Source organism: Macrobrachium nipponense, chromosome 3 (genome assembly GCF_015104395.2).
Source record: "Macrobrachium nipponense isolate FS-2020 chromosome 3, ASM1510439v2, whole genome shotgun sequence".
Classification (NCBI taxonomy): domain Eukaryota; kingdom Metazoa; phylum Arthropoda; class Malacostraca; order Decapoda; family Palaemonidae; genus Macrobrachium; species Macrobrachium nipponense.
In genome coordinates, this window is record NC_087202.1 from 125,472,223 (window position 1) to 125,486,869 (window position 14,647).

At 34.7% G+C, this 14,647-nt stretch overlaps 1 protein-coding gene across 1 annotated transcript in view; it reads right to left on the minus strand.

Annotated features, from left to right (window-relative positions):
* Positions 1-785: 785 nt before the first annotated feature.
* The window catches only part of LOC135222047 (nuclear inhibitor of protein phosphatase 1-like), a 53,725-nt gene continuing 39,863 nt past the window's right edge, over positions 786-14,647 (minus strand). The window contains 5 exon segments of the mRNA XM_064260182.1: positions 786-966; positions 969-1,041; positions 1,043-1,084; positions 2,491-2,520; positions 2,522-2,707. Coding sequence (XP_064116252.1) covers positions 938-966; positions 969-1,041; positions 1,043-1,084; positions 2,491-2,520; positions 2,522-2,707 — 360 coding nt within the window. The 3' untranslated portion in view covers positions 786-937.

Sequence of the window (14,647 nt, forward strand, 5' to 3'; positions counted from 1 at the left end):
TAATCAAATTATCTCTGAGCTTTATTGAAGAGCATTATACTGTGCTGTGCAATAACATGTAAGTTGCTTTCTATTAGTTCCCAAAGCTGTAGTGTGCGCATGTTCAATAATAAATTTTCGGTAAGAGGTTCAATGAGTCTTGCCTTAGATGAGAGAGGACGTGCATAGTCTGTGTAAGTATCAGAGTAGTTTAGCATCTTGGTAGTAACACCTTTGTAATAACAGTAACTATTAAAAGAACCTAGCCAATGTAAAAGTTTACCTCAAGATGCATGTCGCCGAAAAGAACACAATGCAAATAATATAGGGTTAATTGTAAATCGTTACTGAAAAAATGTACTAAATGAACTTCCAACTAGTATATGTGCATGAAGCAACGGAACATATCTGAGGTTACTCACATTAACACGTCAGGTAATACCTGTTTTAAAAGTAACCTGCAGCAGTTTTAATTGCTTCTAAAGAAAAAAAATTATGTTCGACTCATCAGACATAACAAATTTCCCATCAGGAAACTTACTAAGAACAAACTGTTTCTAATCTTTACAAAAATGGTTGTACATTGGTTATCCAGTATCATCAATGCTGCCGTACTGCATGCAATATTTCTGGCAACAATTTTGCATAATAAATATTACTTTTACATATCTGACCAAGTATTCTGGGTACCTCACTTATTTCCAAGTGCATTCTGTAATGGAAATTAGATGCTCTATTGAATTACAAGATTCATCATGCCCTGACTGCAATGCTTTTGCCACAGCTTAACTAGGCTTTTTACAGGTGCAACTAAATATCTTTCTCTTTAGTTTATAACTATAAATACTCTAGAAAAATACAAATCCATCCTTGGGATATGTGTAGTCAAGTCAGTAAACACAGACTAAGCTGATGATGACTATTCACTTGACTTTTGTATAGAAAACAACGGGGCACTTCAAACAAGAAGTGACGGAGTAGGTTTTTCCCTGGCCATGCTTCCTTGGCATACTTCTTCTTCTTTGGTTCATCTGGATCAACAGACACTTGTAAATGTGCAGGCAGGTATCTCTGGGGCAACTGGTTCTGGTGGGGCTAATTCCACCTGAAATTGGAAAAAGAAAAATCAAGTATAAAATTTCTTGCAGAAAGTGGGAGAACTTCTTTTGATAATAACCTGCACCACATGATTTCCTCTCAAAGTGGTGATTTCAACTTACAAATGTTTCAGGATTGATTTAAAACTAAGCAGTTTAGCTTCCAGTATTGGCTGTGTGTTAGATCATTTCGTGCGCTAATGTGAATACTACAGGCAGTCCCCAGTTATCGTGGGGAGTTCCGCTCCGACACCTTGATGGTAAGCAAAAATCACAGATAACCGGAAATTTGCAATTTATGGTGCTAATGGCGCTGATAACCGATTATGGCGGCCTCAATTTTTCCATTATTGTGATATGCCATTAGTTTATTTTCATTCACACTTTTTCTCATCTATTTTACTCCGCTTTCCTAAGTGCTTATCATTATTATTATAAAGGATTAGTTTATCTAGTCCTCTGAGTCTAATATCATAATTGCTTCGTGTTATATAGTACATGAATTTAATCACCTAATCTAGTACCTTTTACCTTCTGATCAGTGACATTTTTGCCACCCCGCATAACAAATCATAAGATTCCTTTAATTGTGAGTGTGTACCATTTACTAGGTGTTTCCAATTTTATATATTCTAACATGCAGTAATTTTCACCTCTGTATAACATCAACGCTGAAATTCAATTACTTACACCACAAACTAGTACTTTCCACCCAATGAAATCCACTATCTGAACTAGATATTAGTTATAAAATAATATCACCTTTCCTAAAATTCCCTGGCTGAAATAAAACGAAGAGAATGCTTACCTAGGTCAGTAGTAGCAAAAATCCTAAAATATTTTTCAATAATTTATAACGACTACTCAGAAAAATTACATACATTATGCAAATCTCCCAACTTAACATTAAGAGACCTTCCTTCATAAAAAAAATTATCTTTTCTCATTTTACGAGGTATTCAGCATTTGGTTGTTTACCATAACAGGTGTCTATACACAAAAAATTAAATAAAGATATACTGGAAAACTTTCAATTTTAATAAAGCCACTTATTAGGTTACTCTTCTTTCCGCAATACTTCTTGTTCTGTTCCTTCTTTTGCTAATTACTTTTCACTTCTTTATTTCTGCACCAATGTACTTTTCATTTGGAGCATTTTTTTTTGAAGCTGCAATTCTAAGTTTTATATTTTTTTCAGGCCTACCACCTTAACAGGATGTTAAATGTGAATATAAAAATATATGCAGAGGTACATGGTTTTCATTTATCATCTGTCTTCTAAGTTTACCTTGATTCTTCAAACAAATTTTTCTTTTACCGATTCTGATGTCAAATCAAGTCAGCCAGTGCATGGAGTATTACCAGAAATCTGCAGATTAATTTGCCAATTGAAAGAAAAAGAAATTAAAATTACCTCTGGAGCAGGATTCGGTAATAAGGCAGACCAAGGTTTTGGAAGATAACAAAGAGGAGAACATCGAATGGTGAGAACCACCATGACTGTGTTGCTCAGGAGGCAAATCACCATACAAGCCATCACTAACTACGGGAAATTGCACCATGGCTTTTCCTAACCCCTCCATTTCTCGCACACTGCTACTTGATACGAGTCCACTATCCAAACGTCGTTTCTGAAAAGAAAATGACAGAAATGATTAAGCTATTTTTAAACTATAAATGTTATGAATCATTCCTTAACTTACCTTGAAATTTTTATACACATAATACTTTACAAACAAAAACTGCAGACTAAAGCTGAGAAAATTTTATTCTGCCCAGCAAATAGTGTCAAACAAGGCATAAATTCTTCCTGCTGTCATGCCCATTTAGTCTGTGATGAAAACAGTTTCAGTTCAACAATCAATCCTACAGGAAGTCAATTTATTTGGTTATTACCGACTATCAATTGACTAGGTAATAAACAAGTGAAATTACCAATAATTTAGTCACAATTTAGTCACAGGAACATAAGGCTGAAGTCCAGTAAAACTAGGACTTAACCGATTAGTTGATCTCACACCAAAACCCTGCTGCATGATTTGTTTTTTATAAATAACATTGCTTGTTTGTGTGGTGTTTTTACGTTGCATGGAAACAGTGGTTAGTCAGCAACGGGACCAATGGCTTTTTGTGACTTCCAAACCACATCGAGAGTGCACTTCTATCACCAGAAATACACCTCTGCAAAATTTAAAGAAACGCCACAAACAAATGTCTCTGGATAGTTTTGTTGTGGGATAGGGGTCCAGCAACTCTCAAGCTGGTCCTAGTGCCAGTAAAAAACGAAGTGGGGAAATAACCTCAAGTAGTGCCACTAAAAAACGAAGAGAAATAACCCCAGAAAGGTCCTTGATACCTTTAGTTCTTCTGGAGGGAGAATTCCCTTCCAAACAATAACATCTCCTCCTCCCTCTCTCCCTCTCCGTCTTCCATATGCTGACAGGTGTTTTCCATAAAGGTAAGAGTGATGTTCAGTGTTCATTTATTCATTTTATTAGTCATTTATATTTATTTCTCATTGTTTCTGTATGTAAAACTGTGTTTATTCCCCATAAAATGTATTTTTAAAAAATATTTTTGGGGGTCTGGAACGCATTAGCGGGACTGGCCAGCACCCCTATACATAGGGGTATGGGGCGAAAAACGCAAAGTCATGAAAAAATTCATGGAGCTTCGTATGGCAACGGAGAATGTGTATAAGAAATATTTCGTCAAAATTCCTCTAACTTTGGTAGTTACAGGGTAATTAGTAAACGTAACTCAATAAGCAAAAACCATTGATCCCCACAAGAAATGCAATATTTCTTCTGTTATCGTAAATTTTGATAATCATTGCAAAGAAATTGTGACCAATGGCATCTGTAGTGATTCCATGAGTCGGGGAGGGAAGGGAACTTCAGCTTACCACCCTACAAAGCAAGCAGAAAATGAAAGAGGTTACACGTTCGAGTTTCCTCTTTGATATTCGCTTGCTTTTACATTTGTTTATCTTTGTTTTGGCCTGAATTTCATTATGTTAAAGAGGAAAAGACAAGCAAAACACATCTACCTAACATACAGAAGAAGAAAATTCGCTCTAATATGAGTCCAGAATATCATAATAACCGCGACATTAGCGTAGTTAGTGAAGAGAGAGAGGGCGGGGCTTGGCGTAGTGAGGAATGCTCCGTCTTGCCAGACGCACACGTCACACAGTGCCCCAGGCTATGGTCTTTGAGCAAAGGGATTTCCATTTATGATAAATAACATAAGTTTTGGTTTATTAATACTCAAAAAGGAATATGAAATTCATAATACTGTAATCATGATTTATTAACATTGTCTTTGTAAAAAGAGAGTTAATGTTTGAGTTTTACCTCTGACATTCTCTTGCTTTTACATTTGTTTATCTTTGTTTTGGCAAGAATTTCATCATGCCAAAGAGGAAAAGGCAAGGAAAACATCTCGCTAACATACAGAAGAAGAAAATTTGCTCTAAAGCCGAGTTAGTGCAGGAGAGAGAGAGAGAGTTGTGTAGGAAGGAGTGCCCCGTCTTGCCTGACGCAGTGCCCCAGGCTACAATATATGAGCAAACGGATCTTCATTTATGATTAAATTATGATAAATAACATAGTTTTGGTTTATTAATACCCAAAAAAGAATATAAATTCATTATAATCATTATTTATTTACAACGTCTCTGTAAAAATACAAAGGAAAACTTTGACGCCCGTATCTCAAAACTATACTTATTGACCTTCAAATTCTATCTTCTCCCTTAGTTTTAAAGCGATATCATTGAAATTTGGTATATAACTTAAAGACATTACAGAACAATCAAGTGCAGCTCTTTTTTCCAATTTTTGTTTCTTTTTTCTATATTTTTTTCCTGATTTATAGGGTTTATTTTTTTACCACAATGAAAAAATTCTTATCTAGCAAAAAAGTGACTGTTAGAAAAAATACTCTTCATTTGATTAGAGGTCTACATGAGGTATGTATATGGTAGTAATCCAAGGTCTTAATATTAAATATCAGAGGAGGAGACAGAATTTTAAAAATGGTTATTTTTGGGATAAATCGCCCTGGCGTCACAAAACCGAAGGTCAGAGGCAAAAATCTTATGCAGTTTGGAGATGTCCCAAGTCACCTTATTAAGTAATATGAATGTCAAAGTCCTGTCCTTAAAAAATGGCATTGGCTGGCCATTTACATTATTCCTTATGGGAACTATTGTTTCAGTTTTCTATGTTTCGGTTTTCATGGGAGGTTCTGGAACAGATTATGTACGAAAACCAAGGTTCCGCTGTATGTCTTCACAGAGACAATATTGGTATAAGTAGATGATTCCTTTTTCCCATTAATGATTTTGACCAATGCTGGAGAGTAATTTAGTTCACCCAATTTCTCCAGCTCTATTTTAACAGGAACTTCCTTTAGCACCTCAGTGACAGGTTGCTTTACAGAGCATCAGTAGTATCTGTATTCTGATGATGTACAGCATCATCACATCAATTAGTACCAAAAGTCTTTCATTCATCTTGCTATTAACTTGGAAAAAAGTATTTCTAGAAGAATTATTGATGTCATTGCATGCAAGTTTAAAAGAGAAGACAAAGATATTTTAGTGTAATGCATTATTTCCAGTAACTATTTGTTTATTCGGTAATCTACCTCTATTTCCAGACATTCAATATTTTCTCCTCTTCATTTTTTCATTTCATACACACAATCAGTCCCCAGCTTACTACATTCCAAGGTTACGACACATTTCAAATATATTCATAGAGTTATTTCCTGCCTTATGATGCATGTTTCAGGGTTATGATATTTACAACGCCAATCTGATGGAAGAAATGTGGCTCCAAACTGGCACAATAATAAAAAATTGGAGTTTTTTTTAATGAAAAACTCAATTAAAATGCAATCTACATTGCTTTCAATATTACACCCAAAGCATTAAAAGTAAGGTTTTCTTAAGATTTTCGACAATCTTTTGGCTTATGATGTGGTGTAGGAATGGAACACCCATTATAAATGTTGGGACTGGCTGTATAGGCACTTCATTCACTGTAATTCAAGAATGACAGACTACGTATTTGATGTTTGGGGAACATAAGGGAGGGTGCTACTAGGAAATGGCACTCAATGTTTATCTAACTAGACTAACCACAAAGTCAAACTCAGCCTGGCATGGATGAGTGTATAATCTGGAGATAGCTTACAAACTGCTAATGGCTATTTCCTCCATAAATCCTCCGCCTCTGAGGTACTGCATGACAGTGTCCAATTGTGAAGACCTTGAGTCTCTAGATTCAAATGGGACATAAACATGAGTGATTAGAAATTTCTGCTGGGACAAAGCCATCAACAGAAAAGCAGGTCCAAATGCAAGCAGTCCCAGGTTATCAGTGGGGGTTCCATTCTCAGCAGGGTGCTGATAAGCAAAAATCACCATTAACCAAAACTCAGCAATTCATGGTGCTTATGGCACCAAGTTTCGGTTAATGGTGCCTCTGTTAGGTATGTTATGGCACCATAACTCTATCATCAGCACCTTATGGCACCGATAACCAAAACTCGGCCTGTTATGTCGCCATATATCGCCAATTTTATGGCTGGGGACTGCCTGTACTGTTCCTCATTCAGTATGAGAGGAGCTGTTAATGTCATTTATGAGATCCTTGGATCCTAGAATCTTGTCCAGGATTTGCTTGATTACAAAAAAAGTTAGCTCAATGATTACAAAAGAAGTAATCTGTAAATTTCCCTGCTGTCACAAGGATACAGGCGGCCCTCGGTTAGCGGCAGGGGTTCCGTTCCTAGCCACCGACACAAATTGATTTTCGACGCTAAGCGATTTTAAAGACTACATCCGCCGCACACCTTCTTTCGAAATTCTAGACCAGTTAACAGCGCCATAGACCAGTCAAATGGCGCTGTAATCCCGCGATGGCGCAATAAGGAAAATTATATTTATGCAGTATAGTACTATAGAATTTACTTTACAGTAGTACTGTACAGTACATTATTGTATTATAAAAACTGTAAAGTGAAAAAAGCCTAGCTTTAATCCTTTGGGTGTCTAGAGTATGTAAAGATATAATAAGGTTTTATACAGTGTACAGATAGCTGTAGTGTTCAAGTTACGATAATTCGTCTTACGATAATCCGATTTTATGAGACCAAATTACAATAGCCTAACTTTATCCCATCTTCTAGTTACATAAGTTCAAAAACAGCAAAAGAGAATGATAAAAGTATGGTTTTCACTTTATAATCATTGTGTAAATGTGTACAGTCATGAACAACCGAACAGGAAACAACTTTTTTTTTTCCAAGTACAACCGAATTCGATAACATCCGTTTGGCTTGTATTTCAAGCATCGTACTATAGTACACTAACATACAGTAGTTGTTATAAATGACGTTATGTAGAATAGAACCGAGATATTTTAATGTAATAACTTTATTCCCTATAGATCAAAGATCAATATAGATCAAAGATCAATCCGGAAATATACTGTTAAATTTAAACCTAGTTATAACTGAAGCTGAGAAAACTGTTCAAGCTGCTAATGACTATTATCGTGCATTGGCAACAAGAATAAAACTCCAGTAAACGTATGCCATCAAACACAACCGTAGATAAAATTGAGATAAAATAATTTTAATCAAAACTATGATATAAAGGAAAATTGCGAACGGAATCACGTAATTTTTTTACGCAATAAACATGCCGCAATGTAATCTGTTAACGAAAAAAAAATTAGCTCACAATCACAATGACACATTCAATTCACATTTCCACCTAAAAACACGTCGTATAAGGAAAAATAACCTTGTCTCATGTAAGTCAAGTATCTAGATATTTGTTTATGCTAACAAGAAGCAAGAAAATTTGCTCAGAATCGCGTTAAATATGGCGAAACAAACTCGTATTTGCCATCAGCTGATTTGAAACCAAAAAATTGGCCGCTCCGCGGAATACTGGCTTAAATTGGCCGTAGTATTTTATAATACAATAATATGAGAATACATACAATATTATTGGATACAGTGAAGTAATATATAACTTTTTAAAGGATTTTGTGGAAAAAGATGCATTATTTACTTTTTTCTTCTGTGCTTATCTTAATTTTCGTCACTATGCATCTACGCAGCAGCGGCATCTCGAGCTTGTACGGTCATACCTCAATTTTCTGCTCGAGTAACAAAGCCAAAAATCGACCGAGTTGCACAGTTGTATTTTGTACTCGTATCCCATGGAAAAACAAACATATTGCAGTTGCAAAATTGAATGTAAAGTGGTACCTCAAGATACGAAATTAATCCGTTTCGAGGCGGCCTTCGTATCATGAGTTTTTCGTATCTTGAACCGCATTTTACATGTAAAATGCCTAATCAGTTCCAAGCCCTACAAAAACACCCCAGTAAATTCTATTTCCATGCCTACAACACATGTTCTAGGGTTACGACGCCGATCCGACGAAAGAAAATTACTCCAAAAAGGCAAAATACTGTACATACTTGAGTAATATTCAACTGCATGTAATGTTCAACCCCATTTTTACTGCATATATTAAGACTTTAGCATATGTCCCTTAGCAATAAGCCTAGCTTATGTTAGCAGTTGCTACTGTAGCCTAGTCTATGATTCTGACATCTAAACCTAAGAAGCTAAAAGCTTAGAATATGCCAATAAAATGTATAAATAATCAGTATGTACTCATTCCAAATAATTAATAATTAATCATTAACTATAATACACAAATAAACAAACAAAAAAACCTTCCAATCGTTTGTTTACATTCAGCTCTTACGAGTACCGAACGATCGCCAAGCAATCACTTTTCCTAGCACACAGTAAGCCATAAATTTTCATCAGTTATACTCTCTTCAACTAATGAAACTACCAAACAGTATAATAACCAATCATTTCTATCTTTATTCTATCTTTTACTAAATGGAGATACCGAGTTACTGACAGCTATGAAAACATATACGTAATATTAAACAGAAGAAGAATTCTAGAAAATACGTATCTGTTGGCTTCGATGATAGCAGTCTGATTTATATTTTTATGATATCTAATTCACAATTTTTTTTTATTAAATGTATTGCATGTATCATTTCCAATATTATTAAGTAACCATTAACTATACTAAAAAAAAAAAAAAAAAAAAAAAAAAAAAAAAAAAAAATAAAAAAAAAAAAAAAAAAAAAAAAAAAAAAAAAAAAAAAAAAAAGCTTCCAACTTCTGTTTACATCCAGCACTTTACAGTACCGAACGATCGCCAAGCAATCACTTTTCCTAGCACACAGTATGCCATAAATTTTCATTATCTCTCTTCAACTACTGAAACTACCAAACAGTATAATAACAATTCATTTCTATTCTTTATTCTATCTTTACCTAATATTTTTTTTTTTTAGCTTGGTGGAGAGCAAATAAGGAGAGTTGATAAGTTTAAGTATTTGGGATCTTTTGTTAACGCTGGAGGAAGTATGGAAGAAGAAGTAAAACATCGGGTACAGGCAGGCTGGAACAACTGGAGAGCGGCCTCGGGAGTTCTTTGTGACAAAAGAGTGCCGCTTAGGTTAAAAGGAAAATTTCACAAGACGGTGGTAAGAACAGCAATGCTGTATGGTACGGAAACAGCAAGCATGAGAAAAGCAGAGCAGAAGAAGATGGATGTGGCAGGCAAATGAGAAATGCTTAGGTGGATGTCTGGGGTAACAAGAGTGGATAGGATCAGAAATGACTACCATAAGGGGGTCAACTAAGGTGGTGGAAGTATCAAAGAAAGTGCAGGAGGGGAGGCTGAGATGGTATGGACACCTGTTGAGGAGAGATGAGGACCACGCTGGGAGACATACTATGGGGGTGGAGGTGCAAGGAAGAAGAAAAAGAGGGAGACCAAGAAAGAGATGGAAGGACTGTGTGAGAGGAGATTTAAATGAGAAGGGAATTGATGAGGCAGAAGCACAAGATAGAAATAGATGGAAACGGCTCATCCGAAACGGCGACCCCATATAAAAATGGGAACAAGCTGGGAAGAAGAAGAAGAAGAAGACCTAATATTTTTTTTTTTTATTAAATGTATTGCATGAATAAGTTTTTCAATTTACAGCATCCTTTTACCAATATAATACATAGAGCACAAGGGGTAGATGCTGACCAATAGGAGAGCAGGATCTTATGGGGTGACTAGCATCAGGAACCAATGGGAGAACGGGAGGATGGTGGCGAGTTTACTCAGTTGGAGGTGCGCGAGTTTTAAAATTGTTCTCGGTGGTCCAGGCGAATCTCGGGACTTTACAGCAACAACCTTTCGTAACTTGAACTATTTTCGTATGTAGAGCCAAAAAAATCTTTGTATTTGCTTTCGTATCTCGAGTTTTTCGTAAGTTGAGCCTTTCGTATGTCAAGGTACCACTGTATACGCAAATTTTGTCTTTTAAAATAAATTTATGCAACAATTGTATATATAATTTATTATAAAAATGTGATTCAATTATATAAATTAAAATTTTATTATTCGGGCACGACTCAACAACCTATTGTCTTCATCATGTGAAGGGCTGTTACAAAGACTTCAAATGGACATGCGTACCGCCATGTATCATATTCATGTACAAAAATAAAATAAATACCCTGTAATACATTTTTCATGCACATTTTAAACATAAATGCATGAAAACTTATAACAAAAAGCTGAAATTTCATGAACAAAATGAGTTATAATTAGCTCCCAAATCATTAATATATAACCACATGAAGTTTTTGTAAATGCATTTTTTGGAACAGCAGTGGACAAGAACAAACATGAAAAAACATCCTTTGATAATGTGGAGGGCAGTTACAAAAGTTGTCTTAATTTGTATCATATTTATGTAAAAAAAAAAAAAAAAAATACCCTATACGTATGTAATATACAGTAGAGCATCGGTTCTCGACGATAATTCGTTCCAGAAGGAGCGTCAAAATTCGATTATTTCGAGAACTGAATCAAGTTTTCCCATAAGAAATAACTGAAAATGGATTAATCCGTTCTTGACCATCAGTTATTACCCTAACCTTGCCTTTTTATACAATACATTACATGTAAATTACAACTAAATAAGTTAAAAGTTAAATAAATATCATGTTAAACGTGCATTTATAATTTTAAATGTATAATATACAGTATAAAAGAAAACTAGCCTGCGTCCAACCGATTGTTGACCAAGCAAGCCATAGGCTACCTAGGTAAATAGTAAGTAGAACGTAGTGTAGTGGTAGGCATAAAAACGTGTTGCTAACATAATAAAAACATTGAAAGCAAGGTAATAATTAATTACCAGTAAATTAATAAACTATTAAAATTAACCCAATATATATTTATCAAAAACTTGCAAAAATTCTTTGCCTACGGTAAGTCAGCATGTAAACAAAGCATAGCGCAGCCCTGGTGGTTTATATCGGGACTATGGTAGTAAACAAACCATATCGTTTACATTCGATATTAATTTATGGTAAATCTTTTACGGAGTCGACTGCAATACTGTATACAAAATCGCTTGAAAATTATCTTTCAGTAAATGTAATGTTTATGATACTAACGATTTTGTTTCATAAAGTCCTTATAAAAAAGGTCGTCTTTACGGCAAATTGTCCAAATATCAGGCTGGTTTCAAGCTTATTGGACTTGACAATTATTATGGGGTACTGCATGGTACATATATACGTACGTATAAGTAAAAGAATCTTCTTAATGTCTTTAATTACTATACCATTACGTACCAGCATCTCTTGAGTTTAATATCAAGCTAACCTTTTTTTTTTTTTACGAGGAAGCTTATAAACCAAGCATAAAGATTGCGTTCGTTACCGCGCACGCGTTGCATATGTAAACTGTGTCACTACCAGACCTCATACGTCATTTTACAGTAGCCATAAAAGAATCGTCTTAATTTCTATAATTATTCTATACCATAGCGGCTTCTCTGATTAAGCTAAGGCTAACCTCCTCTTTACCAGCAAGCTTAAAGATTAAGATTGCGTTCGCTACCGAACGGCACACATTACGTATGTGACAATGGTTTCACTACCAAATCTCACACGTAAACAATGACGTATTTTTACAGTAGACATAAAAGAATCTACTTAATTCCTATAATTAATGTATACCGTAACCTCTTCTTTACCGGCACCCTTAAAAAGCTTAGATTGCGTTGCTACCGAACCGAACATGTTACGTATGTAACTGGTTTCACTACCAAATCTTACACGTAAACATTGACGTATTACAGTACGACATAAAATATTTTTCTTAATTTCTTAATTACTACGCACTTAATATGGCATCGTGGCAAGCTTAACAAAGCTTAAAGATTGCATTCGCTACCGAACCGCACATGTAACCTACGTACGTAACATTGCCTTCACTCCAAACCTAACACTTAAATACGTATTGCATTTGCTACTGAAACGTGCGCCTCAAGTGTGAGCATGGGTTTAGAATATGTCTACGCTTGAAAAAAAATCAAGCAAGGGTGCTTGATTAAATCTTTTTTTCACTCATCACTTTCATGCAGAGGAGAGGATAGACGAAACTTAAGGTTTATTTTGGAGTTGGAAATGACAGAAACATTTTGAAGAAGGAAAATGCGAGATGCCATGTAAACTTTTTCCATTTCAGAGATTAACATTAGCAAAAGGTTTTAATAGATAGCCAGTAGTAATGTTGGGACCCATGATGAATCAAAAGGTAACTGCGTATAGAGTTGATACCACCGAAAAAGCAAACGAAATGCGCGCAAGGTGTACAAGACACGACACATGTTTGAATGTTTGTAATCATTAGTTGCTGAGTGGCGTCACCAGTGTTACCAACCGTTTTGCTAAATTACGATAGTCGGTCCAAGCAAGAATTTATGGCAAATATGGTGCAATTTTGTGCCAGAATTATGCTATTAATCCATCATTATCTCATTTCTCTAATACATTTGAGCTAAAACAACGATGTAATGGAAATTTAAAACATTTATATATTAGGTGAAATGATACAAAGTGATGAACAGACAATATTATAACTAATAATTTGATTATCTTTACATGTTAGGAAACTCGTAATAAAACACCATTTTTCTTTAATAGATCACATACGCAATCACTAGTACACTATTTGATATGCAATCACTATTTTACTATTTGACAAATGTGTGAAGATCACACATACAAATATGAAGAAAAACAACAAATTTTACTTATTACTGCATCATTATCATGCCACGCAGAACCATTTTTTCTTTAACAGGTCACATCAAACAATTAATAAAATACTTGAAAATGTGTGAAAATTACTTCAAATATAACATTTTGTTATTTACTGATATTTACTGAAAAATTTAAACTAAAAAAAAGGTAAACAAACAAACCAGTCTCTACTCAAGAAGAAAAACATACGTACTTATTACTTGATCATTATCATGCCACTGAAACACTATTTTTCTTTAACAGATCACATACACAATGAATAAATACTTGAAAATTGTGTGAAAATCACTTCATAAACATACTTAAAATTTTGATAACTATTAAAAAAAAGAAAAATAAAAAAGGAAAACGTTGAATTCTTTACTCATGAAGAAAAAACATTATTAACACTTTACTGATCGTTTGTCATGCCACTGTGGGTATTTATTTATATTCACAAAATTTAACATTCCTTAGTTAGGTTCAAACATGATATTGTCATGATACAATAAAGTTTTATACATACTTACCTGACAGATATATACTTAGCTATGGACGACGGAGTCTATAGCTAAGTATATATCTGGCAGGGAAGTTAAATGTATAAAATTAGCAATTAACTCATTTGTTAGTGCTGCTTTTGAGGCAATTTCACTAGGAAGATACATTCACTATAGCTGTGTATGAAATTGAGGAATTTTCTGCATTTTATTTAAAATTTTAGTGAAAATACATTCTAAAATTGTACTAGAACCCTAAGTGTGAAAGAAATTATGCTAAGCTCCAATTCTTGGGTCAAATTATGCTAAAAAACATGAAATTATGCTACATTTGGTAGCACTGGATGACGCCAACTACCGGCGGCTGGCGGAAACAGTTTTGTTTACAAACATCATATGGTCGGGGGTCGGAAACTGGGTTTTTGGTTGAGAACAGATACAAAGTTTATTGGAAATTTAGTGGCGAAATCCGATTATGTCGAGTACTAATACGGTCGTGAACTGGGTCTCTACTGTATTTTCATACACATTTTAAACATAAAAGCATGACCATTTATAAAATAGACACATCAATCGCTAAATTTGCACTATTTTTAACTCAATATTTCCGTAAGAGCGGCAGGTGGCGGCTTACAAGAACGAATATGAAAAAACATCGCATTTGATAACGTGAAGGGCAGTTTCAAAAGCTGCCTTTGTATCATATTTCTGTGTAGAAATAAAAATACCTATACGTAATACATTTTCATACACATTTTAAACATAAAAGCAGGAGCATTTATAAATCAACACATCCATAGCTAAATTTGCACTCATTTAACTCGATATTTTCGGCATAGAACAGCGTCGAG